The sequence below is a fragment of the Fusarium odoratissimum genome (assembly GCF_000260195.1).
Source record: "Fusarium odoratissimum NRRL 54006 unplaced genomic scaffold supercont1.11, whole genome shotgun sequence".
Lineage (NCBI taxonomy): Eukaryota > Fungi > Ascomycota > Sordariomycetes > Hypocreales > Nectriaceae > Fusarium > Fusarium odoratissimum.
Genome location: NW_022158697.1, coordinates 1,086,051 through 1,112,187, shown reverse-complemented (window position 1 = coordinate 1,112,187; position 26,137 = coordinate 1,086,051). Strand labels below are relative to the sequence as shown.

General features: G+C 49.8%; 9 protein-coding genes across 13 annotated transcripts; 4 read left to right on the top strand and 5 right to left on the bottom strand.

Annotated features, from left to right (window-relative positions):
* Nucleotides 1-84: 84 nt before the first annotated feature.
* Nucleotides 85-1,901, top strand: FOIG_07847 (uncharacterized protein). Its single transcript, XM_031207557.1, has 2 exons — nt 85-453; nt 526-1,901. Exons 1-2 carry the CDS (start codon nt 363-365, stop codon nt 840-842), a joined length of 408 nt encoding a protein of 135 aa, XP_031063090.1. The 5' UTR covers nt 85-362; the 3' UTR covers nt 843-1,901.
* A 589-nt stretch (nt 1,902-2,490) lies between these two features.
* On the bottom strand, nt 2,491-5,988 carry FOIG_07846 (protein arginine N-methyltransferase 5). 4 transcript variants are annotated; one of them, XM_031207553.1, is made up of 4 exons: nt 5,527-5,988; nt 4,815-5,424; nt 3,343-4,760; nt 2,491-3,294 (listed from the first exon to the last, which is right to left on the bottom strand). In XM_031207553.1, exons 1-4 carry the CDS (start codon nt 5,662-5,664, stop codon nt 3,115-3,117), a joined length of 2,346 nt encoding a protein of 781 aa, XP_031063086.1. In that variant the 5' UTR covers nt 5,665-5,988; the 3' UTR covers nt 2,491-3,114. The 4 variants fall into 4 exon arrangements, with proteins under 4 accessions (XP_031063086.1, XP_031063087.1, XP_031063088.1 ...); XM_031207554.1 differs by having other exon boundaries at nt 2,491-4,760; XM_031207555.1 differs by lacking the exon at nt 5,527-5,988 and having other exon boundaries at nt 4,815-5,475.
* A 256-nt stretch (nt 5,989-6,244) lies between these two features.
* On the bottom strand, nt 6,245-11,978 carry FOIG_07844 (uncharacterized protein). Of its 2 annotated transcripts, none has more exons than XM_031207551.1 (2): nt 8,618-11,978; nt 6,245-8,535 (listed from the first exon to the last, which is right to left on the bottom strand). In XM_031207551.1, exon 1 carries the CDS (start codon nt 11,711-11,713, stop codon nt 11,393-11,395), a length of 321 nt encoding a protein of 106 aa, XP_031063084.1. In that variant the 5' UTR covers nt 11,714-11,978; the 3' UTR covers nt 6,245-8,535; nt 8,618-11,392. The 2 variants fall into 2 exon arrangements, with proteins under 2 accessions (XP_031063084.1, XP_031063083.1); XM_031207550.1 differs by having other exon boundaries at nt 6,245-9,722; nt 9,773-11,978.
* On the top strand, nt 6,281-9,633 carry FOIG_07845 (pre-mRNA-splicing factor ATP-dependent RNA helicase prp43). Its single transcript, XM_031207552.1, has 2 exons — nt 6,281-8,549; nt 8,629-9,633. Exons 1-2 carry the CDS (start codon nt 6,363-6,365, stop codon nt 8,743-8,745), a joined length of 2,304 nt encoding a protein of 767 aa, XP_031063085.1. The 5' UTR covers nt 6,281-6,362; the 3' UTR covers nt 8,746-9,633.
* On the top strand, nt 11,818-16,609 carry FOIG_07843 (uncharacterized protein). Its single transcript, XM_031207549.1, has 2 exons — nt 11,818-13,335; nt 13,398-16,609. Exons 1-2 carry the CDS (start codon nt 13,231-13,233, stop codon nt 13,632-13,634), a joined length of 342 nt encoding a protein of 113 aa, XP_031063082.1. The 5' UTR covers nt 11,818-13,230; the 3' UTR covers nt 13,635-16,609.
* On the bottom strand, nt 16,595-18,622 carry FOIG_07842 (uncharacterized protein). The gene is made up of 3 exons (XM_031207548.1): nt 18,147-18,622; nt 17,826-18,099; nt 16,595-17,770 (listed from the first exon to the last, which is right to left on the bottom strand). Exons 1-3 carry the CDS (start codon nt 18,476-18,478, stop codon nt 16,838-16,840), a joined length of 1,539 nt encoding a protein of 512 aa, XP_031063081.1. The 5' UTR covers nt 18,479-18,622; the 3' UTR covers nt 16,595-16,837.
* Nucleotides 18,623-19,402: 780 nt separating this feature from the next.
* FOIG_07841 (uncharacterized protein) lies at nt 19,403-19,930 on the bottom strand (the record flags this gene model as incomplete). The annotated part of the gene is made up of 1 exon (XM_031207547.1): nt 19,403-19,930. One exon carries the CDS (start codon nt 19,928-19,930, stop codon nt 19,403-19,405), a length of 528 nt encoding a protein of 175 aa, XP_031063080.1.
* Nucleotides 19,931-20,354: 424 nt separating this feature from the next.
* On the bottom strand, nt 20,355-20,954 carry FOIG_07840 (uncharacterized protein; the record flags this gene model as incomplete). The annotated part of the gene is made up of 1 exon (XM_031207546.1): nt 20,355-20,954. The coding sequence occupies exon 1, from the start codon at nt 20,562-20,564 to the stop codon at nt 20,355-20,357; it is 210 nt and encodes a 69-aa protein (XP_031063079.1). The 5' UTR covers nt 20,565-20,954.
* A 158-nt stretch (nt 20,955-21,112) lies between these two features.
* On the top strand, nt 21,113-24,588 carry FOIG_07839 (uncharacterized protein). Its single transcript, XM_031207545.1, has 3 exons — nt 21,113-21,354; nt 21,416-21,831; nt 21,881-24,588. Exons 1-3 carry the CDS (start codon nt 21,212-21,214, stop codon nt 24,031-24,033), a joined length of 2,712 nt encoding a protein of 903 aa, XP_031063078.1. The 5' UTR covers nt 21,113-21,211; the 3' UTR covers nt 24,034-24,588.
* Nucleotides 24,589-26,137: the final 1,549 nt, after the last annotated feature.

The following is a 26,137-nucleotide window of genomic DNA, read 5'->3' as shown; positions in this document are numbered from 1 at the left end:
AAGCCACTAGCAGCTGCCTAGGGACGTTCCCTGTAAGTGACCTGAGTCTGTGTGCGTGCGGTGCGTGGGCTACCTTACGCTTCGGCGCGGTACAACCTGGACTGGGCTTGGCTGGGAGTTACCTTGGCCTGAGCTAACTTCCATTCACTCCATCCCATCCCAAAAAATTCCTCAAATACATAATCGCGCCCTCTCCCACGCTCGTCTCTTACTATAACCCTTCCCCCTCCTTCTTCTTCTTCTTCTCAACCCAATTGCATTGCATCTTCGTCATCTCTCATCTTAGCAAGCACGCTCTTCACTCTTCGATCTCATCAACGTCTACCGAGCTATCCCGACCAACCCCCCAAACAACCGTCACAATGTTCTCTGCTACTCGAGCCCTCCGACAGGCTGCTGTCCACGCTGAGCGTACTCCTCTCATCAAATTCCTCGGTCCCCGAACCATTCCTTGTATGTCAACCCGCTGGTATTGAGCAATACCGTCAGCTTCCCCTCAGTACAAGCTAACATCGTCTTCTGCAGCCAACGTCGACCACACCCCCAAGCCTCACCCTGCCTCCGGAGTCGAGAAGCTCCCCGAGTCCTGGTCCGGCTACGGAAACGGCGATGCTGCTACCACCCACAAGTCTTTCAGCTCCTACCGCGACCACGTCCAGCAGCACGGTCCTCTCCAGAAGTCTGGCTTCGGCGGAACCCCCGCTGCCTCCCTTGGCTCCGTCAAGCCCCCTCAGGGCGTTGCCTTTGACGTCTCTGAACTTCCCACTCGCTTCCACCGCGCTCCCCTCAACGCCGCTGAGATCGAGGCTATCGAGTCCGGCGGCGCTGCTCTCTTCGGTTAAATATGTCTCCCGCCACAGGCGAGGAGTTATAGGTGGAGCGGTGGGATGAAAAAAAAAAGACGGGATGAACGAATGAATACCTACGATGACGCGCAGATTATGACGAGAGCCAGGATCTACTGTCTGGAGCATATATCCTGCACGACATAGTATACGGGGACGCCGAGTGACCATGCACATAGTGATCAACTTCACTGTGCATTTCAGGGAGGGGTACGCAAACCCATCCCATCGAGACATGCAGAACAGGACGATGCTTCCAACTGCAGTTCACTTCGAGAAACCACTTAGGGCACTACGGTACTATGCCGCCAGGAGCGTCATATGAAACGAGGGGCTAGTATATGCACCACGAAAGAGGGAGAAAACGGGAAAAAGCAAATAAGTCGGGTTTTTACATAGAGAATACCCCCCCGGCTGCGGAGAACGTTGCGACCTCCGTGCTTTTTGTTCTCGACTGGCGTCAACGCCATTTCTTTCTGTATAGTTGGAGACCTGCCTGCGAAGCTTTAACAGCAAGCAAGAGGCACCACGGCGTTGAACAAAGGAGTTGTTTTTGGTAGAAATTGTGAATACCAGAAAAAAAGTCTATACTATTACATCTACGTTTACCCGTGATATGTCTTTACCGTGATGTCTCGCCATGTTTTTAGAGTGTCATGACAAGTATGCAACATGACATGCCACTCGCCCTGGTCAACAGGCGTTGTACAATCCTTGGCACCTGTAGAGCCCGTCTTCTCACGAACTATTCTCTTGGTTTATTTCTAGGGGGTTTCCAGTCAGCTCATACCCGACCCCGGCTCTTCCACTTCTGCCTCACCTCTACCGGGACCTGAAAGATTTACAGTTTCGTAGTGTCCGCCGGCGTCTACTTTAGAAGTCAATTGAGGCTCCGTTTTCCTTCTCTTTCTGGGGAAATACATGCACGATTCAGTTCCCGGTTCCGGCTCCGGCACCGGGATTCTCATGAGTACTTAACGTCAAAAAAAAACCGAACTCCACATGGAGAATTGGAGAAGGATGGAATTGATGAATGACGATGCTTGACTCCATAATAATTTGGTGAAAAATTACAGGGCTTGACCGAGTCTTGCCGATGGAAATGGTGCGAGACTAGACGCCGGGTTATTCCGGCTTTTGGCTTACACTGACCATGATGAGAGAGTGAGTCTAGAGCCGCCTCGTAGGGCAGCAGTTAATTTTACGGGGTGTTAATTACTTGGTGGTTACTAATGAGGTTAAAGGCAATTTTACTTGAGAATCTGGGGTTTGTGCACCTCGACAGTCAAGGCGTAGTTAATCTAAATTCCCCCGCGTTTTGTGTGTCGCCTCGTCTTGCTATATTCAGACGGTCCAACATAATGTGATACCACGGGAAGCATTCAAGCAGCTAGATAGAAGTCTTGTTACCATCTGTTATAACAAGGAAGCGTGAGAGGCGCTGCAGTCACAGCCAGTACTGTAAATACGGGCTCCTATGGCCTCTCATGGACATGTCATGATGGGCACAGTTCATCGGTGGAAGGGAAGGCTTGTTTCATAAAGTCAAATATTGTCGGACAACAGGAGCATTACAAATCTATTGATGCCTGAACATGGCATGTTGATTCTGCATATAAAACGTCTCATGAGGCGAGAAGTATATCACAAGTCAACCATGACCTTGTCTTGTATCATCGTATGCATCATCACCTTTCCCGTCCACCGAGCCGTAATTACATCTGTTAGGCACCTATACTCCCCAAATGACCAGGTAAAGTGTCCTATAAGGTGAGACAAAGCATGTGCATTGATCGGAAGTTGACCGACTTCGACTTCAATTGAGGCTCGGTCTAGTGGAACATAGCATGTGAATAGACCAGCAACAAAGACTATGGCAGACAGTATGTCTCAATGCTCATCATGTGCATTGAGACATTCAGTATCGTGTCGGTTTATACTACAGTCAACAGAGCAACAACATTGATCACAATACGTGACTTGATCGCGTGATACTCCATCACAAGGGCAGCCAATGTAGATATTCAAAGCTAAGGATGTCTCTCCAGCTTCATAGCGGTCTTAAAAATGCTATGTGATTTCCTCAAATAGTGAACCATCATGTGAAGAACAGTTAGCTCGTATCCAGGCTACAGCCACTTGACAATTCAAGCGACGGCTGTCCCCAAACGTCAAGACTTCTAACCTTTTCAAACTCATAAGCAAAGCTTTTCTTTCGTCACATCATTTATCCCAGCCAGTTCTTCTCGCCGTGATCCAGGTCATTCGTCTACATCAAGCATGCCACTTGGCGACTGCTGCACAGATCTGAGGAAGCAACCTTGACACGGCTTGTCGGGCTAACCCATGTGAAAGCCTCGACGAGCCACTCATACCACACCTTGGTGTCATCTGTCTGTCGCCACATGCTAATCTCGAGCTCAGTATCAGCTGGGAAGTAGAGAGGTTTCTACAACTCTGTTAGTACGCATCGATACTTGCTGGAGAAGGAATTTACCTTCAGGGGGAAGTAGATGGGGAACCAAGAGATCATATCTTTGCTCTTCTCATCGATACGCTCAGGATGTGTGCTAATTTCAATCTTCTCTCCCTTGTTCTCAGGAATCTGAGATTCATATAGAGTCGACTCAAAGTAGCCCGCCAATCCATGGGTAACACCTCTTGTCCGGCAGACAAATGTGAGATGAGTATATCGCGAGTTGTGGTCGTTGGCTCCAGCAGCACCAGCCATGCTACCGCCGCCGCCTCCGACAACACCACCAGAGCGCTTTGCCTCCAGAGCCGCGAGCGAAGATTCAGGAATAGGGTGAGAGAATTCCCAGGCCTCCTGGAATCGGGGCTTGTTGGGCACCTTCTCGGCAACAAAGTCGAGAGCGAAAAGGCGAACAACCCAGGGTGTCTCGAAAGCGTTGGGGTCTCCAGATACTCGCGAAAGGATATCAGCGTGGATCTTTGGTGTCGAGATAGGGCTCAGATGAGCGGTGTAAGAGCTGGGAATGGAGATTCCATGGGGCGTGGACATGACATGCTGGATTCCGTCAAGACATTCAGGAGAGAGCTCGTTGTCGCCGAATGAACCAAGAAGCTCAGAGATGAGGATATCAACCTTGCCATATACAGGTCCATTCTCGTCCTCAGAGACGATAGGACCCTTCCATGCTCGCATATCGGTCTTGACAACCTTGACTTTGCCACCCCAGACGAGGTCATTCTGGCGCAAAAGGTAGACATAGGCGTTGGGGTTCTTCTCAACTGCCCACATATCGATAGGAACTCCAGCGTCCTCGGACGCCTTGAGTGCTCGAGTAACGAGAGGACCACGGCCAGAACCTGCAACAGCAACGACAACCTTGCCGTCCTTAGAGGTAGGCTTCTTGAGTTCCTTCCATTCCGTGAGAGCCTCAAACACGGCGATCTCGTACTGACTATACTTGACGGGATCACCCTCGAATACTTCATATGTCGCTGACTCGAGGTTGTCTGACAGAGGCTGGAGAGGTGACTGAAGCCAGTCTTGGAAACTGGTCAAGGTTGGGCTCTCAAGATAGCTAAACGGTGGCTGCTGGTCCTCGAGCCATTGCAGATAGGAAATATAGTCGTTATTCTTGGTCTTGGTTGACTGGTCCTGAGACTCAGCTTCGGCCAAACTGGGGAACTCGTTTTGAGCGGTTGGCAGAGACTGGTGGCCATCCTTAATATGTGAAACATCAGGGCCAACGTCGCAGAGTAGAATCCATGGGACATTCTTCAAGCGCATGTACGAGAAGATGAGGTTCTGGTGGTGCTTAGACAGCGATGGGAAACCAGCCTTGTTAGCCTGGAAAGTCAGAGGGCTAAATGTGAGGTAGTGCAAAGGCTCAGCAAACCAACGATCCTGAAGATCCTTCTCGGGCATAACACGGGGAATTTGCAAAGCTTTCCATCAAGTTAGCATTCGTCAAGGATCCTGAGAGAGTGATGTGAGCGTACCAACAAAGAGTCTAGTGTTGTAGTTACAGACACTTCGGACGTGGTGCCACGAATCCCAAGCGGCCAGAAGATCGATATCCTTTCCTTCGGTCTTAGTCAGAGTCTTGACATCAAGGGAAGAGATATTAGCTCCCTCTGTATCTAGGCCGGGCTCCCGATACATAGGCATGTGAATCAAGAAAGTGAGTCGGTTTCCAACGGTAAGGGCCTCCTCAACAGCTCGTGCATATTGGGCAAGACTTTGGTTGCCGCCATCAATGGAAGCATCCTGTCGAGGGGCAGGAATCATGATGCTTCTCACACCGCAAAAGTTGGCATAATTAATCTCAACGTTGAGGACCTGACGGGAGATGCTTGAGATGATGGGATTAGAAGATCCAAGGTCGAGCCAGGGGCTGATGACTGCAGTGTAGGTGTTGACAGCGGCGCTAGGGAACAGAGCGGTGTCCTTCGGAGTCAGAGGAGGCAAAATAGGCTCTGCTCGTGAGCCAGTTGCCCTGGTGGTAGGCTTCTCGCCATTTTCGGATAGAGCGGACAGATGCTCAGAAACAAGAGCGAAGACACGGTCTCGGAAGTGAGTGTTTGTGATGGGAGTCGTCGCAAAGGCCAGCTATCCAAGAGTCAATTGGTGGCCCCGAGCATCCTCACGATTATATGCCATGTATCATATATCGAATATAAAGGTCTTTGGCGTGGAAAGCTTGCGACTTACACCATGGTTCAGCAGATGGCCATACTGCATGTCGGTGAGGGGCTCATCGCGTTTTGAGTCGTGGTATCCAATGTGGAAATTGGGACGTTGAAGACCAAAGTTGTCAGACATTTCGAAGCCTGCGTCGTCAGAAGCCATAATTGTAGCTTAGAGTTTGTCAGGGGACGACGTTTGCGGTTGGAGTCTGCAGGGAGAAACAGCAAAATAAAGTTGAGATTTCTGGTGGTGGAGTAAATTCACCCCGCCAAACCAAGCCAGATCGTTCAGTTGTGCGAAGTGGGATGTATGAGACGAAGAGAAGAGTATAGAGGGGAAAAGAGTCATAGACAAAAATTGCTAAGAATCAAGACGTGTCCTATAAAGAGATTGCTCTTGTTTTTTGTATGCAAGAAGCATCCCCAGAACCTGCGAGTTGGAATTTCAAGCTTCAAGCTCGAGAGAAAGAGCTGTTGATCTTCGCAAAGACCCTGAAAATGCACAGTGTGCGCCCATTTCGAGTTGAAACAGTACAGCAAAACAGCTTCAGGTTCGGTAAAAACCTCCTCATAGCAAAAGTGTTGACAAACTCAATGCAATCTCATTCTCGCATACAACTTCATGATTTCTATGCCACACTTGATGTTACAAGCACGCACATATACGCTGCATCTCGTCATATAACCCAGTAACGCAATCACATCTCATGCACTGTGTGACAAGGATCCTTATCGATAAGCAACTGCCTAGAAGGTCCCGCCAAAATTTTCTAGCATTAGCAGAAAACAAAAACACCACGGCCTTCCGCTTCAGCCTCGCCACTTTCTCTCACCTCCTCTCCCTGTCATTCACCGAAAATAATGTCCGATATCAAGGGAGGAAAGCGTTCAAGCGCCGACGCCGACGAATCCACGCGAAAGAAGGCCAAGAAGGACGGTGAGGACGAGAAATACAACCCTTACCTCGCTCACATGTACGACAACGGTAATAGCAATGGTCATGGCGCAGAGCCTTCGCCAGAGTCTCCTCTCACTGGTATGAAGAGGCAGCATACTACCGCTGCCCAGGCCTCAAAAGCTGAGGACTCTGAGTCGAACCCTTTCACCGGCCGGCCTCATTCGCAAAAGTACTTCCAGATTCTCCAGGGCCGTCGCGATCTGCCTGTCCACAAGCAACGACAAGAGTTTTTGGACAAGTACCACTCAACACAGATTCTCGTCTTTGTCGGTGAGACAGGTTCTGGAAAGACTACTCAAATTCCTCAGTATGTCGTCTACGACGAGCTACCGCATCTTACCGGCAAGCTTATCGCCTGTACCCAGCCACGTCGAGTCGCCGCCATGTCGGTCGCGCAGCGTGTCGCCGACGAGATGGACGTCACCCTGGGCGAGGAAGTTGGTTACAGCATTCGTTTCGAGGACATGACAGGTCCTAAGACTATGCTCAAGTACATGACTGATGGTATGCTTCTGCGTGAGGCCATGCACGACCACGAGATGTCTCGCTACAGTTGTATTATTCTCGATGAGGCTCACGAACGTACTCTCGCGACCGATATTCTCATGGCTCTACTCAAGCAGATTTCTATGCGCCGCCCCGACCTCAAGATCATCATCATGTCTGCTACCCTCGATGCTCAAAAGTTCCAAAAGTATTTCAACGATGCGCCCCTGCTCGCCGTCCCCGGTCGAACACATCCTGTCGAGATCTTCTACACCCCCGAGCCTGAGCGCGATTACGTCGAGGCCGCCATAAGAACCGTTCTCCAGATTCACGCTTCAGAGCCTGAGGGTGATGTTTTGCTTTTCCTTACAGGTGAAGACGAGATTGAGGACGCTTGTCGCAAGATCAGTCTCGAGGCTGATGAGCTGATGCGCGAGGTCGACGCTGGTCCTCTCGCCGTTTACCCTCTGTACGGTACCCTGCCTCCCCACCAGCAACAGCGCATCTTCGACAAGGCCCCTGCGCCTATTCGCAAGGGCGGTCGTCCTGGTCGCAAGGTCATTGTTTCTACCAATATTGCCGAAACTAGTTTGACTATCGACGGTATCGTCTATGTCGTGGATCCCGGGTTTAGCAAGCAGAAGATCTACAACCCTCGTATCCGTGTTGAGTCTCTCCTTGTCTCACCCATCTCCAAGGCTTCAGCCCAGCAGCGTGCTGGTCGTGCTGGTCGTACCAAGCCCGGAAAGTGTTTCCGTCTGTACACCGAGAAGGCCTTCAAGAAGGAGCTTATTGAGCAAACATATCCCGAGATTCTGCGCTCCAACCTCGCCAACACCGTTCTGGAGCTCAAGAAGCTTGGTGTGGAGGATCTTGTCCACTTCGATCTTATGGACCCCCCTGCTCCCGAGACCATGATGCGCGCCCTTGAGGAGCTCAACTATCTTGCCTGTCTGGACGACGATGGTGAGCTGACCACTCTCGGCAGCATGGCCTCAGCATTCCCCCTTGATCCCGCTCTGGCGGTCATGCTTATCTCGTCTCCCGAGTTCTACTGCTCGAACGAGATTCTCTCTATTACCTCGCTTCTCTCAGTTCCTCAAATCTTCACTCGCCCTGCCAACAACCGAAAGCGCGCCGATGAGATGAAGGCTCAATTTGCGCATCCCGATGGTGACCACCTCACCCTGCTCAACGCCTATCACGCTTTCAAGGGCCAGGCAACATCCGACCCCAACAGTGCAAAGCAGTGGTGCCACGAGCACTTCCTCTCCTTCCGACATCTCTCGAGTGCGGATAACGTTCGCGCTCAGCTCAAGCGCATCATGGAGACGCATGGCTTGGAGCTTGTGTCAACACCGTTTGAGGACAAAAACTACTATACCAACATTCGACGCGCACTGCTCGCCGGTTTCTTCATGCAGGTCGCCATGAAGGAGAGCTCTGGCAAGCTCTATCGCACTGTCAAGGACGACCAGGCTGTGCTAATTCACCCTTCAACTGTCCTCCGTACCGAGTTCGACTGGGTCCTCTACAACGAGTTTGTCTTGACGTCCAAGCAATACATCCGAACATGTACGGGTATCCGACCTGAGTGGCTGTTGGTAAGTGATAGTCCCAGATGACTCTCGTTTCATTACGAGCACCTTGAGTCAATTTTACAGTTACTAACATTTTTTGCAGGAAATTGCCCCTACGTACTACGATATCGACAGCTTTGAGCAAGGCGACGTCAAGCGTTCTCTCGCACGCGCTGCAGAAAAGAAGCGCCGCAAGGAAGCCATGAAGGCTGGTCGATGAAGTACTCACTGCAGAGGCCCATGAAAGAAAGGCTAGGAAAGGCTCTCCATGCGTCCCCTAGAAATCGACAATACAGGCGTGGGCAGGGATTCAAAACGTGAGCGATCGACCTCTTTGCTTATCCAATGCTTAGCCCTACCATGTACGTGCGGGAAACGGCCCTCCATTGCGGCTCGGCCTTGCATGGGGATGGGGCCGACAAGACACAAACGTTTCTTGTTACTGAGAGTAGGGAAGAGGTGTTGTTTGCGACTACTATGTAGCTCGGCAAAGCTCTTCCCCTCCCTTATTCATCCCGGTCTGGAGTTGCACATCCTCACAAGTTGACTGGTTGACCACGGCGTTTTTTGTGCATCAGCCACTTCTTTCATGGTTGGCTGCTCGGTTGGATTGTTTTTTTTTACAGTGTTTCATGCTTCAATGTTTCCCCCTCGTCGCGCCCCTCTCTGTCTGGTCCATGGTGTCTTTCACTTTACCTATTCGGTCTTAGAGTCCTGCAGCACCGTTAGATTGCCAAAAGAGGGTGTGAGTGAGTGTCATGGAGGGATGCGGGCGTTTTTGGGTTGTTTTACTCGTGCGTATCTTGAGTGGAGGTAGAAGGAGGAAAGAGGCGACAGATAACCTTGGGACTGAATAAAGGTTGTGGCAGAGAGAACTATTGTTAGCACACCAGCCGTATTTCAAACTAGATGAAACATTATCAACGAATTCCAGGCACTTGCGCAGTTCTGCAGCATTCATGCTTCTTTAGTATCATGCACGACACCTCTTCTGGTTGTTTGAGCGTTTGTCTTGACTGCATTGTTGCCTCTTCTCCCAGCCTCAAATCAACTAGGCAATCAGCAAAGCTTGACTCGGAATAGCCTGAGTATGTATGTCTGTCAGGATGAAGCTTCTCTGATGCAAACACAAACAAGGCATCCTTGCAGAGGGAAGGGTGGCCTGCATATCCGTCTCGCCGCGGTTGACGATGCAGTCTGAATGTTGGTTCGGCCATCCAACTCCAATTTTTCTAAGGTTTTCTCACCTCTCACGTCCTTCTCTCTTGGGATGACGATGTGTGTGTCAATGCCTGCTCGTTCTAGATGTGGGCGACCAGGGGCCGATAAAAGTGGCCAAGCTAGCAAGGCTCCCCTCATCGACATCGGTTCTGGAGGCGGGCAAGACGGGAGATCGATGGAAAAAGCAAAAAGAAGAGAAAAGAAACTAAACGAAGTGTAAGTGTAAGTTGGGAACAACAACGCCAGTAACTTGAGAGCAATTATCGTGGATCGCTTTCAACACTGCACCTTGGCTTCGAAAAGTCGCAATGTTGCCCCTATTACCACAATTTGACACCAATGACGGTGAAATGAAGACCGCCAAAAGAGTACGAGTTCAATTGTACTGGGCCAAGTAAAATCGGCGATGGCTGTTTGTTTCTGATATACGGCGGGACAGACAAATAGGGCCGGGTCTTCACAGAGGGTGCGGATCCCTTCTCAAGAATACTTGTTGCTCACAGCCATGATTGCCCCACGACGAATGAGAGTAAGAGGGTATGAAAGGGCAGATATACGAGGTGAGGAGATCGTATGAGAAGAAAAAAATTACCACCACGTTTGACCTATTGGTTCCACCTCGAAGTTTGCTTCCATACAGACCCGGCTACTGACTACCGACGAGATCAATACCTGTTTTAGGTCGCCAAAGCCGTTCATGACCGATTCAATACCATTATCCGATGACAGGGGTGACAAAGAGCCGTTGTAGCATCCCTCAATTTCACCCGGTAAAGTCAATCGGGTTATCATAATGATTGAGACCGCTCCAGCCAGGGATGACCCAGCAATATCAGATCAGTAAGAAGAGCTGATGCAGAACATCACGTGTATCTCAGCGTGGTTTGGAATATCAGGGTATCATCGTACGGACCAAACAAATTGCCCGGCTCAGACCTTCAGAAGTGGTCCAATCAATGACATGCTCTGACGGGAGCTCCAGCAGCTCTCTTCCTTTTCGAGAATGCAATGCAGTGGAAGGGCTCGAGCTTCAAGCAGACGACAGTGCCGACCGGAGAATAAAGTATGGAGAGCATTACCTGTATGTATGTATCTGCAGGGCACTTCCTGGGTGGTTGAGCATCATGGCAATCTATCCGAGGAGGCCATAGCTCCTTGCCGTTCGCCCCTGTTCACAACCTGGAACATACTTGGGGGGGGCGGAAGAAGCAAGATGGCGCACAGGTGAAGAAGCATCAGAAGATGGTGCACTGCCCGAGGGGGCCGCGTTGTCAACTGTGCATATTGCGCGGTTTGTAATGTTTTCCCAATATGGGGAAATGAGAGAAACTTTTTTAAGTTTTGTCTAGTCGCAACGCAACGCAACGATAAGACTGACCAACCCTGGATCCTGCTTCTTCTGCGCGCCCGTCCAAGGTGTCGTTTATCGCGCAACATTGCAATTGCCTCAATCAGAAGATGGTGTTGAAGAAGTCCAAATGAGTGTGGAGTGGCCGAGGTAGAATGGCAGATCCGCGAATGGAGACGCCCGAGGTCATCGGTGATGCTCAACTGGACGTTGGAAAAGCACGGGGCGACCCGAGACCTCCGGGTAGGGTCGTAATCTTGTCGAGCAAAGACTGATGCTTCTCAAATATCTCATGATATCAGAACAGGTAACCCCCCATGTCTGAAGTCCCTCCTCGTAATAAGCTCTGGTCTCGCTCTTCGGCAACCTTGATAGTTTGTATCGCCGATAGATTGGCTACCAGCTTCCCCAACACAAGTTCACAGGGAAAAAAGCCATTGCGACATGTGCAAGTATGTGTACGTTGAGATATACTTCGCATACCCACAAGCCAAACTGCGGCGCCACGCGCTTGTGGATCCCGTCCCCTCACAAGCAAAGTGTTTTTTTGTTGTTGTTGTTTTTTTTTTGCTTTTTCCCGTCCTTCCATTCCAGGTGCTGGGCTGAGCCGCATTGGCATCGATCCCAAGATGTTCTAAGAACGTTTCTTTTTCAGCCTCAGAGATCCCCTCCCCACAAAGTCCCTGCCTCGAAGAGCCACAGGGTCAGAGTGAGGTCAGATTAATTTTATACATGGCCTGCTTGATGTTGAACCATGCCACTGCGCGTCCGACAATCGGATCTTTGCCCGTGCTCTTCTTGTGGCACGACACATGGTAGCATGGGACGACCGCAGCAAGCCTACCGTTAACTACGGGTTTTTGGCTTCAGGTCGTGGCGCCGGCTGGCCCGAAAAGAAAACACCACAACATATTCATAGATACACAGCACGCCCCTCCCTATTCCTGTTGAGGGTTTCTTGCCCTGACCTGGTACTGTCCTGTATGCGGCGTTGGAGCAATTGTGATTGCCGTGGACCTAGGGGCTTAGGCGTGGACCATAGACGGGGGGAAATCATCATGCATCGTCTCAAGTAAGGTCAACTCCGAGGGGGATGCGCAAAAGCTCGGTATCATTGGATATGACCATGGCGGACAGTACGTCCTTTCCCCAGACCAGTAGACACGCCCTTGTCGGGTCTAACCTCACGCCATTCCGCCGGACGCTACACCCTTTATAGCTCTCGTCCCATGGCCCCACGTCTCGACGAACCACAAACCGTTTAAGTTGTCGACATGGCTTCTGCGATGACCCATCCTATCACTTCGCTTTTCAGTATGGACGCATACTGTACTGGAGCAGCAGATTGAGGCGGGAACCGCAACACATGAATGCCACTAATGCTGATTAACATTTGTCTAGTCGTGCTCTGGAAGCGCTTGAATGTCCTCCCCGGCTGTATGAGCGCATAGTAACGAAATATGTTGATAGTGTCGATTTCTCCTTGAGACCGGCCTTTCAAGAACAAGTCATCTCTGGCTGGTTCCCGTATTCCATCGTCGGTTTAGAATCATGTACGTTGTTTTGCCTGCCCGTACCCAAGTCATGTCTCCTTGTCGCTTGTAAAAGGTGTCTGCAGTCGTCCTGCAGAGCTCACAGGGGCTCCCTGTCTGTCATCACTACGGGTGTGGTCCCCACCACATCGCATCGTTTTGTTCGGCGGGGGCATCAGTCAATGCCATGCAAAATGGCATTGCGACGCCAACGGCCATTCCCATCGAGTTTAGTTGTCCCTAAGACGTCAGCGCCCGAGTCTCTAAGTCGTACTCCGTCGAGCAAACACTACGCGCCTTTGATCATGCCAGCTCATTCCCACTTAGAGCTCCGCTCTGCCCTGGGTATCCTTGACATGTTGGCCATCCGCACTTCAGCGGTAGTACAAGCAAATCGTTCGACCCTTTCCCCAGCCTAGTCCACTCCCCGTGCTAATAATCGCATTCACGTCACTTCCTCTCATTGCCTGGCAGCTCATATAAGAGTCTATGCCTCTTCCTCGCATTTCATTCTCCGTCTGCCCATTGATTCATATCTCACCTTGTCCAATCCGTTCCTCACTACGCCATACAACTCTCTTCTATCTTGGACATCAACAGCACAATGAGTGGAGCTGGTGGTTTTTATAAGTACAGATGCAAGTACTTCTATACACATAACTGCCCCAACTGGGTCTGGGTGAATAATGCGCCTTGCGCATCATGCCTTGTAAGTTGGGACATTCGCTTTGCATATCAATTCATTCGGCTGGTACTGACTGATAGCTCCAGGCTGATGGGCGCGATAACGAAGAACCTTCATTACCATCATGGGGACTGTCTCGAGATATTGTTGTCCCACAAGTTCTCGACGGTATTCTTCAATATACTCTAATGGAGCTCGTAGCTCCCTCAGAACCTGGCGACGACTGGACTCTTCGGGATAAGGCCAGTCGGCCACCACCATCAATTCCCGTAACAAGCGCTATGCCAGGTATACCGAGCATCATGGCACATCATCGATTTTGAGAAGAGTAGTGTCCTCGAGGGGCACAGGAGCGTCACCCTCTGAGAGGGTTTCTTCAATTGCGACATGAGGACGGCAGAGCTGGAAACAATTATCGACGGGCAAAGACTGGACTGGACTATTGAGTGCCGACGGCAACGGGGAGATAGGATGGCATGCCTCTCTCTTGACCGCCGACCATTTGCAACGCGCCATTGGGCGTATGCAGTGTACGATTTTTGACTGACTGCGACGCTCGGCATTGGATGGAGCGGGAGATTGGTGGCTGGAGCAAGACCGCAAGCAAACAAAACCCCCGCGAGATACCCATGCGCTGTTGAACCTTTCTGGAGACGGGGGACTCCAATCTGCAATTGTTTTTATTTTTGGGCTTCTTTTTTTATTCGGACATCATCATGTAACAGGCGCGAATGAGTTTCACTGGGTGGCAACAATTGTTATCTTTTTGGCCTTTCTGGAGCCGGGAAATTGATTTCTGACCTCTTCCTTCGCGGAAAAGACGAGGCAGTTTTTGATCTCATTTCGTTTCGATTAATCATCTGCTAAAAACGCACACGACATGTGATGTGATGCTCAGGGAGCATTAGTTGTGGTCGACCTGCTGCTGAGCGGGTCAGTAATGAGTTCTAGGCACACGAGATCATGTCAAGGAATCAGATCAAGGCGCGGAAGCCAGGGCTAGGTCGTGAGATGTGGCGTGCCTCGGAAAGAGAGCTCGTCTGATGATCCTTGTCTGGCTGCAGGACTTATCAGTCAGTCGTTGTTTGTTTCGGGATGAGGTACCCCACCGATAGAGATTGTCCAACAAGGCGCGCGAGTCTAAGCTCTAATATCAAACCAACTTAAATAGCGATGACCAACACGGGAGCCGCAATTGATTGTGGGCCGAAGAGGGCCAAGAACGATGTTGGTTGTTGAAGAAGAGGCTTGGAGCCGCAGCTGAACGAGGCGTTTCTGCTAGACCAGTGGTAGCACTTGACTTCGCGAAAAGCCATGGATAGCGTTTTTGCTCTTCAAACGGTAAACTTTTCTCAAAAGGGACCAAGTGCAACGGTTTCCACCAGTCTCCACGTGCCTGCAGTGAGGGTGGTGCCAATAGCTGGTTGGGGGTCCATCAAGGCTGAGCTACCAGTTGTACCTGCAATTAGCAGAGGATTGGTTGAGCTTCGGTGATGAAGTAATTTGACGCCGTTGCAAGACGGTTTGTTTTAGAACAGACTTCCGGCCTCGCTTACTCCCGCGGACTGCGGATCGTCAGGATCCCCGAACAACGGAGGTACGTATTGCACGGACAGACAAACCGCGTAGCCACAGAGACGCGGTTAGAGGTGCAGAATGCAGTGCTAAGCATGCGGCTTGTTTCGAATTGACCGCGGATGAATGTCCCTGCTTGTAGCATTGTTTTCTCTTCAGTAGCGGCAGTAGTGGAGAAGTCTGAGTGAGATTGAAGAGATTGAGATGGTGGCTTCCGGATGCGAGTGGGGAATACGAATAATGACCAGCGAACAGCCATCTTCATGTGCTCTTGCCTTTTCCAATGGAATGGAGCCAGAGCCCAGAAAATGTGTGAATCGAGAAAGAGCTCAGGCGGGGACTTACCTGTAGGTCTCCGTTCTTTCCGGCCTGAATGAGCAGTCTGTGGTCCAGGAACATGCTCAATTGGCAAGAGACAGACACGGCAGCTACGGATTAGTGCTTTCGACATCCACAACACCATTATCAAATAGGATATGAGCCGCTGTCAACTGGCTGATCAGGGGAAAGCGGTCTCCACTAGTGCCCGTAAAACTTGGCCAGTCTCTAGTATGTTTTTCAAGGTCTAGGGCCTTTAGAAGCTTCCATCCATTCAACCATGAGTCTCTAGTTCAACTTTTGAGGGATGCCGCTGTGTCATGTGTAAACTCCTTTCTAGAAATAGCTTACACACCTCACGCCTCGCTAAGATTGACGACTAGGTAGCCTCAATGTCTCAGCTGCGCGGGTATCAATTGAGATCCTATTGGACAATTCCTCAGGTTGAATCACAGCTCTAAGAGCCGATGACCACTCTCAGCCTCTGACTTGGCCTCCTTGGAAGATCCGTGATATGCCGGAACTTTAGAAAGAGACAATAAAGAAAACAGCCATCCCTGGTCTTGGCGTGAACCTTGTCTCCCCTCATCCTCTTACAATGCAACGCTCGGTATGCGAAAGATGCCTGCGAGATCTCGCGAGGATTCTACGCGCTATGGATACAGCACCTTCAGAACCCTGCATCAGCCCATTATCCATAGCTTAGTGCCAGTGCTAGAAGCGTCATGGCACAAACAACATCCCGTTCCAGAAGCGGAATGGAACGATTGAGAGAATTACTGAAAAGACCTCAATTACTCATACAGACATGACAACAACCAGGAACAAACCAACCAGTTCATGATTCAGTCAAGTGCAGCTACTAATGTATTTAGTATTAAGTGGCTTGTCTTGGTGATCTGGAGCATGTGCTGTCTGGCCATTTCATCTCTCTTAGAGTCGGGGCTCGCCGCATTAGTGCAGTACATCTTCCTCGTCGATACATCTCAAGAGAGTTTGTGTCTATTCCCAATAAGCTTTGACAGTTGTATGGAATTCTTCAATCCTGGAAGTTCCAAGTACCGTAGTGGAGTCAAAGTTCATATTCGTTGCTTGAGCCATGATACGACAGGATACGATGCACGGAGTGCCGGATAATACTCAAGACACAGGACGTTATTTTCCGCAACGAGATGCTCATATCCAAGAGCCTGGGATGGTGTTCATACGATCTATGCGGTAGAGGTGCCGTTGTCATACGATATTTCAGCTGGACCCTGAATTTTATAGCTTCCTTCGGGTGGACAAGTTCCGAAGAATTACTCATGTGCCGTTGGACGGAATATATTCCGGTTGACGTAATTTGATACGGATTTACGAAAGAACACGCACGATTTGTGGAAAAAAAAAAAAACGAAGTAAACGCAATGTCATGTCACGGTAAGAGTATGAGTACTGTAATCACCGATTGTAGAGTATCCTATCAACGACAGACTTGTTGACGCTCCCATGGAACCAGAGATCTTCTTCGATTACAGCGTCTGGGGACAGGAGTGAGGTCTGTCGTGAGTAACTCAACGTAATCATTATGCTCGTAACTACCTATGCTACAGTCTGAGTTTATGATACCCCGGAATAACGCCCTCTAATCCAACTAAACCATCATCGCCAAACCAGCAGCAATTAATCCTGCAACAACCATTCCTAACCTAGGTGTAACACCCGCAGCGGCATTATCGTCGTCGCTCAAACCAAAGGGAAGGCCCTGGTAGTCAAAAGTCACATTCTGCTTGATAGAGCTGTTATAGCATCCCCCATTGGCAATGTCAATCTTTGCGATATCGTCAGGCACGTGGAAGAACATGTAGTTCTTCTGAGGAATATCCTTAAAGCCCTTTGTGTTGTACGGGAACTTGTCACCGCTGTCGGTGGAGCTGGTGTTGCGCAGGAGGATACACTGCACTTGACCGGGATAGTCCTTGTACATCGCTGGGTAGTCCTTCATTACGTCTGAGTTGCTCGTGTCGGCGACGAGGATGAACTTGCGATCAGGGAATGTCTGGAAGACCTTGTCGAGCAAGAAGCGACGGATGGACAGCGTCGCTGAGACGTCTGAGAAGTTCAGTGGACGGGTATCGAATGAGCCCAGTGGGTAAGTGTTGTAGATGAAGCTCATGTAGTTACGAGTGGCCTGCTCAGGTGTCGTAGTGAGATAGTGGAAGTGCAAATCCTTCACTGAAGACGACCAGTTGGCGTAAATGTCGGGCATGTTCATCCATGGAGTGAAAGGTCGAGCAAAGGTGTTGAGAAGACCCTCCTTTGGCTCGTAAATCTTTGTCACTCGCAGAATATCGTCGATGTCAGAGACAATCGTGATACCCTTGGGTGGTACGAGGTAAGCGGTTGCGTTTCCGCTGTTGTTCTTACCCTCAGCATAAACATTGAGGGTCTGGATCTTCGAAGTTTCGTTACCGGGGATCAAATAGCCATTGTTCGGGCCAGTGGTGTTCTTAAGCACGACGAAAGTGTCAAAGTCGCCCTCAAGAGTTGTGTTATATGGCATGGTAATGTTTTGCGAACCTCCCCTCTGATATATGGTCAGCAACTGATTCCATGTTTCTGTTGTCTTTTGTTTGGCTTACCGCATCAATTGCACCACCGCTCTCATCGGGAGACACATCAACATTGTTCACAAAGTTCATCTTGACCTCAACATTGTCCTGTTGCACCACAAAGATGGACTTTGTCACATTTCGAGCCTGAGCTTGCTGAGACTTTGACAGTTTGTCAACACTCGTATCGATAAGGAAGACATTGGCGAGGTCGTCGACTTTCTCCTGGCTCAGGTTGGGGATCTTGTAAACATTGCCGTGCACTCGAACGTTCCATCCCTTGTCGGTCCAATTGCCGTATGGGCTGCCTCCTGGTTAGTGTGATTCGTACAGATGATTTATGCCACTTACGGAATATTTAGAACCTGTGTCGGCTCCGCTTTCAAATCATCGTCGTCGACGCCTGCTGACTTCTTAACAGCATCGCCTGTAGGGAAACCGGTTGGAAAGTCGAGAATGCCTGAATTGACCCATCCCTTGATCTTTGTCTCAACACCACTAACAAGACTGCCGACATACGTCTCCACATCGCCAATGATGTCGCGTCGCTCGAGGTCCATAACCTGCGTAGGCTGAGCAGCTGGAATTGCCTCTCTACGATAAACCGTTGGTGCGGGACCGGGAACGGCTGCCGGGATGGCCATGACGGCGGGCAAAAAGCCCAAGAATGCTGCTCTCACCATGATGGATATCTCTCGAGTCTTGGCTTTCGAAGAGTAGCGTGAGAATACAGAGCCAAGACGGGAGCGAGCAAACGAAGGGAGGGGATATTTTATGAGGAGTAAGCGGACTAGGTAAGCTAAGGTAACAGGGCAATCTTGCTTTTGTTTAGTATCATCAGCTCAGACATGAGGAGCAGGTTCCTGCATTATGTGACATCACCAGCAACCAGGTATCTCAGTCATCGGATATTTCCTATTGGCTCGTTCAACAAGCAAGCTTGGGGGGTAAGAAAAGCACAGAATTAGACAAACTCCGTCCTTCTCGTTGTAATACTTGTAAATTCATTTACAGTTCCAAGACAAATTGCTGAAGACGATCCAGATCAAGTCTATTATCTTGGACTTCTTTAGAGTTTTTACGATATTTACAATGGCATGTTCGTGAGGAGAAACACCATTAGATGCGTCTTTTTTTTTCTTTCCTCGTCAGCACTCGTGTAACACGACCAGGATGGAAGCAAGCTTCTTAGAGCAACCCACACACTCCAAATCTGTCGCTGATCATTTGTTACAAATGTATAAAGTTTACGACGAGTATTTTCTTAGTTCTGATTTGCTGCCGAAGAAACGCGGACGTTGGAAAATATTGGCATTCATGACATCACGACACTAATTCTCCGACCCGTCGGATCCGAATGCCGATCTAGACGGGATCTTTCAACTTCCCCACACAACGATTGACTTTAGATCTTGAACTTACCTGAAAGCTTGTCCCCAAACATGGCAGCTAGTGTATCTAGATGGCTCTGGTCCTGTCCGAATGTTAGCACTTGTCCAATCATCAGAAGAAATGGGTAGACTTATCCCCTCACCGCGGGGGGCTGTCCTCCACACCATTTTCAGGCGAGAGAACAGCCAGGACTACCGTACCCAACAAGGCCTGTCCTAGATCCAACAATGCAACCCAGCTTCAACAGTGCGACACAGAATTGTGAGACTCAACTCGATGGAAGGGTCTTTCACAACACCAGACAAGCACGAAACTTTGACTCCAACTCGAGATGGGTCCCGGTGATGCTTCCAACACCAACCACAAGTATCCTCCTGCAATAACGGCCATTGCAAAGGTGAAGACTGTTTCGTGAGCTGACAATTCCATAATGATCCAATACCTTCGCAAACACGACTCCACCAAAAGTTGTCATGGCAGAACGCAGTCTGAAGACCCACCGACACTGACAGGAGAACTCCTTCTGTATGATTCGCGCTGCCAACTAGGACTAGTTTTTGATTCCTCTCCAAAGTTCTCGCCAGCGAGAGATATGGAGGGCGTTGACGGGTGGACAAAAGACATCCATAAAAACCACCCTTTCGTCTCGGTTCAACCTTTCGGCGGACCTGAGGGACCTGTTTAGACCTTCTGATCCTTGCAGGCTTGCTGGCGCCCATCATGACCAAGGGATTGGGACCCATGGCTGGAGGTTAATGCGCTTGGTCAGACCAGACGCGGAGCGTCACACACCGGTAGTAAGTGATGTGGTGTGGTCCAGTGTGCGAACGGGTTGGGTGGATGTGAAGTAGTGCAGCAACGCGCCATGCCATGAACAGCTTTGAAGGACCGGGGACTATACGATTAGCAAGATATGTCAGTCGCCGAATTTCTGTGTGTTTCCGCGAGTTGCCCGCTGCACCAGATGGAATTACCCTAACTGGCGGTTCCGGCAAGCGAAAACTCGGGACATGAATGAAATTCATTGACTGGCTGTTTGAAGGCCAGATCGAAGCCCCACTTCTCAGCTGCTTGGGCGTAATGGGCAAGCTAACAGTGTGACCAAGTGGTCAGACTAGTTCCATCTCCAAGACCCAGAGCTAGAGCTAATCGCAACGACTAGACGGTCTACTCTTGACCAATGTGCTGGTTCCAGCGGAAAGGGCTGACGAGCGTCCTCAGACCAGAGGCTCTTACCAAACGACTCATGGCACCGATCCTCTCGCGCACCCAAACGGTGACTGGACTGCCCTCCTCGCCTGTCCGTCGGCAGTAGCGCCACCAGTCAATCATCCAACTTTTCAGCGGGCATGATGACAGCTGGTGCTTCACCGGCATAAAAGACGACTTGGGCGACAAGAGCGCAAAACTTGATAACCAGATATCTTCTTAGGGTTAAGTTCCGAGCCTCGTTCACCCGCCCGCTTGGTACGTCCTATACAGGATGCGCTACCCACCGTAATCCGGCTGCGGCATTCACGAGGTCCTGTTACAGGCTCGAGAGCGGCATATGGAAGGGTAACCAAATGATGCGGGTGCCTACGATAGGATCCCTTGCGAGAAACGAGGACCGGAGGACTGTGGGGGAGGCGTCGCGCGTGTTGGATGGAGTGAAGGAGCTCATCTTGACCGCATCGGGAGCTTCAGAAAGCTGATCTGTATGAATCTTACCTTTTGGCGGGTGTTGTATCTCCAGTAGAGAATCCTAGAAACTGAACAGCATCACGAAGTGGTTGTTGACTGAGAAAGTCGTGTTCAACACACCGAGAGATAGACGCGATGAAATATGTGGGCCTCCACTGCAAACGCGCCTGCACGTGACTGATCCAGCCTCTTCACAGTACATACAGTGTGGAGTGCACATGAAGGCTGGAGCTCTTGGATCATGATGACAAACACCCTATACCAATTGACTTTTTCTCGTTTCTAATCTTCTCACCTCACCTATACATTTTTTGAAGCTTATCATTAACCTCTGGCGCAGCATGGCAAGCTCGTCATCTTCTGCTGCTGCACACCCGAAAATACTCGAGGAGATAGTAGAGGCAGGTAAAAAAGCTTTTGATCCAAATAATGATGCCAGCACTCAGGCATCGGGCCTCGAAGCATATGACAAACTCATCGAAAGGTGAGATGCAACTCTGACTACAATCATGTATCTTAATATCAGGGCACTAACAGACTACAAGAACACCAGTCTGGAAACTCTTGCCTGCTCTAAACACACTTATTAAGCCATCAGTTCTCCCACAATGGTTACGAGATCCTCTGGTCCAGACTCTCACCCTCCTCCCTCTACGCCCAACTGGTGTCCGTGGAACCATGGAATTTGTCTTCTCAGTACACCCTAGCAATGTTGGCAGAACTCCAGATGCAAAGGCTGGGCCACAGAAGCAAGGAGCTAGCATAACACACGAAGGTGTCGCCGTTGCAACGAAACTTCTCTCATCAGTTCCAACCAGCATGACAGCGGAAGCGTGGTTCGAAGGCATCTCAGGACAGTTGTTTGAGCTCATCGATGGAACTGCTGGTCCTGAACTCGCGAAAACCGCTTCTCAGATCGTAGGTTATGGTGTGTTGGGGAACAAGCAATATGGTGCACCTGGTGAGTAATAGCAGACAACCTCTATAAGCAAGACTAAACTCAGAGATAGGATCTCCCGGTTGGAATGCATTTGTTCAGCCCCTAGTCCAGGATATAAATCCGACATTACGATCGATGACCAACCCTGATTCTACTACCATTAAGCAAGAAGACGAGGAAATGGTTGATCTCAGCCGTGATCGTGTTCTCGTCACCTCCCAATCTCTCAAAACATCGCTACAACGCCTCAAGACTCTCGTGATGTCCAATTCTTCACCTGGGCTATGCAGACGTCTCCTTAGGCTTGTATTATTACAGATATGGGTTCTCGCTTCGTGGCAAAACCCACCTCCTAGCACGGAAGAGAACTATGTTCAGCCTGCGAGGGCACTGCTACAGGCCTATTTGAGGATATTCGGTAATTCTGAAAGTGTCAGACCATTTGTTCGAAACCTCCTCTGCAGAGGCGCCACAGAAGGAAGTGAAAAGCCTTGGGAGTACCGACTCAAAGGTAAAGGCGATATTGAGATCACAGAGCTTCGTGGACTTGATTCAAACTCAGGCCTCGAGCTGAACTGGAACGAACTCGAAGACAAAGCAGCTAAGCTGGTTGAGTTCATAACCACATCGTGCTCGGTCACAGAGGTGTCATCCATCTTCTTGAGCCTCCTAAAGCGCTGGATTGAAACAGCAAACAAACCAAATGATGAGATCAAAATTGATCTGCGTCCTAAGGATGAAAAGGCAGATTCACCTCTGCAAAATCTTTTCGAGGTCACTATTCTACAGAAGCTGATGGACAAGGCTCCAGAAAAGCTCGTGAGCCAGTTTGATCAGCTGCTAGAGTTGGTATGCGAAGTTCTTACTGCAGATACTCAGTCGAGGCTAGCAGATGACCTACTCGCTGTGGTACTGAGCTTACTGAATCTGGTCATCACTGCACCGACATTCCAGAAATCCCACATTAAACCAGAAGAGCTCAAGATTGTAGAGAGTTCCCTGGAACGATTGAGCAATGAAGATAGGCCGCAATTGTCACCTACAGCAAGGAACCTAGCGCTGCTTCTTAAGTACCGAGACGAAATGGAGCAGGATGATATCTCTGCCTCGGCCCCCAGCACCCGGCAGATCGAAGATCAGAGGACATATAAATTGGCCATGGAATATGTTACCGGGGGCGATGATAATCCAGCCCCCATCGTGTCTGAAGGATTGAACCTGCTTTCTGGTCTGATACTTAAAGACAGCCCAATCCTCGACATCCCTGCAGTTGCCGTGCTCTTGTCGACCCTACTCGAGAATAACGACGACTACATAAACCTTCGAGTCATCAAAGTTTATACTCAGCTGGCCAACAAACATCCTAAATCGGCAGTTCAAGAGCTTCTAGACCACTACTTAGACCCACAGGAAAAGTCTACGACGGATGTTCGGCTGCGGTTTGGAGAAGCTTTACTGCAAGTGATCCAGCGACTAGGGGAAACCTTTACCGGTGATGTTGCACGCCAAGTTAGCGAGACCTTGCTGTCCATCGCTGGACGTCGTGGATATCGAGCCAAAACTATGGCTAAACAAGCTCGTGATGAGAAGCTCAGAAAGCTGAAGAAGAAAAAGGAGGATGACGACGATGATATGGACTTGGATGAAGAAGAAGTGACTGAAGAACAGAGGGCTAGGAATGACATTTTGGCTCAAATTCTCCAAGGATGGGAAAGTAAGAGAGGCGCAGAAGACGTTCGAATACGAACTTCTGCCTTGTCAATCTTTGGCGCTGCTATCGAAACGAACATAGGAGGCATTGGGCCAACGCTCGTATCTGGTAGCGTTGACCTTTGCATCAATATCCTAGCAATGGAACGAGAGATGGAGACGGCAATTCTACGAAGAGCTGCCATCCTGAACGTGTTAAGTTTTGTGAGGGCTCTCGACGCTGCTAAGGAGTCTGGCAGGAAACTTGGCTTTGGTCTGACTGACGAGAGTCGAGAGGATATTGTGAGGACACTGCAATATGTGGCTCAAACGGACAACGATGGACTGGTCCAACAGCATGCAAAGGACGTGGTTGAAAGCCTTGAGAACTGGCAAATGGCGAGCATCCTCCCGCCGCAAGAGTCAACAAGCAGTCCAGGACTCACGCAGCTGGCGGGCCTCCATGTCAACCCCGGCGGAACTTTGGTGGACGCAGCTGGGAAGCCTCGGCCACGAATTGAGGAAGTGGAATGAAAGACGGGATGAATGGGTGCGTCCAAGAGATCGAGGGGATATCCAGGTCCCACGCTACCCGAGTACGGTAAATGATTGGCAATCTCGGTGTCTACCTGATCGGAAAGCACAACAGGGCGCAGCGCATTTGAGTTGTGGATAGTGACACCATGTAGGATTTGAGGTTCCCTGGAGATGCAGCCAACTGCAGCTGACGACAGGGCTAGAATTGACATGGTTCAAAGTAACTCGGCGCATAAAGAGCCTCACGATGGATGTGACCGTGCCTTGAAGATGAGATTCGCAGTCAGCATATCCCGACAGTCTATTTAGCATGTATCAAGCATAAGTTGGGACTTTGGTCAACAGCAGAACCGCCCGCCAAGGCCAAGTCTGCCTATGAGCATGAGTGATTACCGAGACGAGACGAGATGAGATGAGCGATTGCGCGGCTTGAATGTTTAAAATGAGCCGAATAATAAACATTCTCGTAAAAATCTAGAAAAGGAAGTCAAAAAGCGTTCCTAGAATTTTAAACCCTTGCTTGGGGTGTTTTTGATATATGAAGACGACAACGACATTATCGAGATGACAAGCCGTCAACGTGCTATGAACAAGCCGTCGGAACCGCGAAGGACAGAGGAAGGAGGTAAGAGGTAATTTACGAGTGGGGAAACAAAGTTGGTAACTTGTTATTCTGCGACAAGACGAGACAGGGACCAAGGGGTTTTGATGAAACGACAGGGATGGCATCGGGGGACGGGTTGGCCGGAGGCGGCTGAGAAGTGAAACATATACGAAAGGACGTGGCTTTTCTGAAGTCTTCGATGAGACATATTCCTCATAAAACATGTGCAACTCGGGGATCTTGATCTATTAGTTGATGACTGATATTGGAGTCAGAGACTGACAAGATGGAGATGACAGTCTGTGGTACCTGCATATTGATGCAAAATTGCCTCATCCAAGCAAGCAAAACTTAGATCAACGCTGTCAGAGCCTGTTGGAAAGCATAACGAGAATTTAATTACCAGATTGGGTAACCAACACCGTCCAGTGACCAGTCTGGCTGGCTGATTCTATTCTGGAGGATCGGCAATTGATGGTCATTTCCAGTTATGATCTGCCCATGTGCTTCTGTACGACTCGACCAATCTTCTCTACGAATTTACTATTATTAGAGGTTAGTGTAGGAACTGTAGTTCATTGATTGCCGTATGCCGATGAGGCTTAGCTACCAGTCTCAGATCACTCGTCACAGCCATGGTCTCTAGTCAGAAAAGAACAGAAAAGGTCGGAAGTTGGAACCCGGGATCTGAGTCATTCTAGATCCGAGGAAATGCTTGGCAGGGAAGAAAAGATCTCTTTTGGCGGAAGCCTGCACAAGAGAGTGGACTCTGTCTGACTCTGCCAAATCGCGGTCAAGCATGCAAGGGACTTGTTTCTGGGTTTTTCTTTCCAACAACTTCTCAGCTTGCCAGGGACAGTCTCGACATGTGAGAAAAATGTTTGACTTTTAGGTTCTAGGTTCTTCGTTTCCTTGACGATGGACCTCCTTGGAGTAGCAAGACTGCGCCAGGATGACATGGACATTGCTTCAAAGACTCGGGAATCTCTGGTATCCGGTTATGGCTCGAGTTTTAGTTATCAGAGTTGCACTAATCCTGCGTGCCAGGTTTGTCGATCCCGTCGGACATTTCTAGTGGTCTAGACAGGCACGCACGGCGGCATATTGCAGGTTCTGGCGTTTACAGCGCACAAGGCTGAAATTACCTCGCTGACTAGCAGTACCAGGAAGAGTCTCACCGCATACATCCAACCCGACTACATAGGGGTAAATGTGCACAGCAGCAGTTACAGACTCTTGGTAAATAAGCAGCCTCACCTGATTTACGCGCTGTTGTCTACGCTGTGCAACATGTGTACAGATAGAGAATAGCTGGCGCTCCTCGAAACATTCGTCACTTGACGATGATTGTGGGCATTTCTCATTCGCCGCCTTAAACCAAAATGTGGCGGGCGCCAGAACAACGAAATCTCGGGATGGCGGTGATTAAGAGTCTGGAGGTTTAATTGGCCCGCGTGGCGTCTCAGGTTTTGCACGGTACCTGCATAAAGTGACGTG

Excerpts from the sequence above, each read along its gene's own strand:
- FOIG_07847 (XM_031207557.1), top strand. The coding sequence starts at position 363 with ATGTTCTCTGCTACTCGAGCCCTCCGACAGGCTGCTGTCCACGCTGAG. Across the intron at positions 454-525 it reads CGGTCCCCGAACCATTCCTT|CCAACGTCGACCACACCCCC; the intron begins GTATGTCAACCC and ends CGTCTTCTGCAG.
- FOIG_07846 (XM_031207553.1), bottom strand. The coding sequence starts at position 5,664 with ATGGCTTCTGACGACGCAGGCTTCGAAATGTCTGACAACTTTGGTCTT. Across the intron at positions 5,425-5,526 it reads GCCATCTGCTGAACCATGGT|CTGGCCTTTGCGACGACTCC; the intron begins GTAAGTCGCAAG and ends ACTCTTGGATAG. Across the intron at positions 3,295-3,342 it reads CCATCTACTTCCCCCTGAAG|AAACCTCTCTACTTCCCAGC; the intron begins GTAAATTCCTTC and ends ACAGAGTTGTAG.
- FOIG_07845 (XM_031207552.1), top strand. The coding sequence starts at position 6,363 with ATGTCCGATATCAAGGGAGGAAAGCGTTCAAGCGCCGACGCCGACGAA. Across the intron at positions 8,550-8,628 it reads TCCGACCTGAGTGGCTGTTG|GAAATTGCCCCTACGTACTA; the intron begins GTAAGTGATAGT and ends CATTTTTTGCAG.
- FOIG_07844 (XM_031207551.1), bottom strand. The coding sequence starts at position 11,713 with ATGCCAATGCGGCTCAGCCCAGCACCTGGAATGGAAGGACGGGAAAAA.
- FOIG_07843 (XM_031207549.1), top strand. The coding sequence starts at position 13,231 with ATGAGTGGAGCTGGTGGTTTTTATAAGTACAGATGCAAGTACTTCTAT. Across the intron at positions 13,336-13,397 it reads CGCCTTGCGCATCATGCCTT|GCTGATGGGCGCGATAACGA; the intron begins GTAAGTTGGGAC and ends TGATAGCTCCAG.
- FOIG_07842 (XM_031207548.1), bottom strand. The coding sequence starts at position 18,478 with ATGGTGAGAGCAGCATTCTTGGGCTTTTTGCCCGCCGTCATGGCCATC. Across the intron at positions 18,100-18,146 it reads ACACAGGTTCTAAATATTCC|CCCATACGGCAATTGGACCG; the intron begins GTAAGTGGCATA and ends ACCAGGAGGCAG. Across the intron at positions 17,771-17,825 it reads GCGGTGGTGCAATTGATGCG|AGGGGAGGTTCGCAAAACAT; the intron begins GTAAGCCAAACA and ends ACCATATATCAG.
- FOIG_07839 (XM_031207545.1), top strand. The coding sequence starts at position 21,212 with ATGGCAAGCTCGTCATCTTCTGCTGCTGCACACCCGAAAATACTCGAG. Across the intron at positions 21,355-21,415 it reads TATGACAAACTCATCGAAAG|AACACCAGTCTGGAAACTCT; the intron begins GTGAGATGCAAC and ends ACAGACTACAAG. Across the intron at positions 21,832-21,880 it reads CAAGCAATATGGTGCACCTG|GATCTCCCGGTTGGAATGCA; the intron begins GTGAGTAATAGC and ends ACTCAGAGATAG.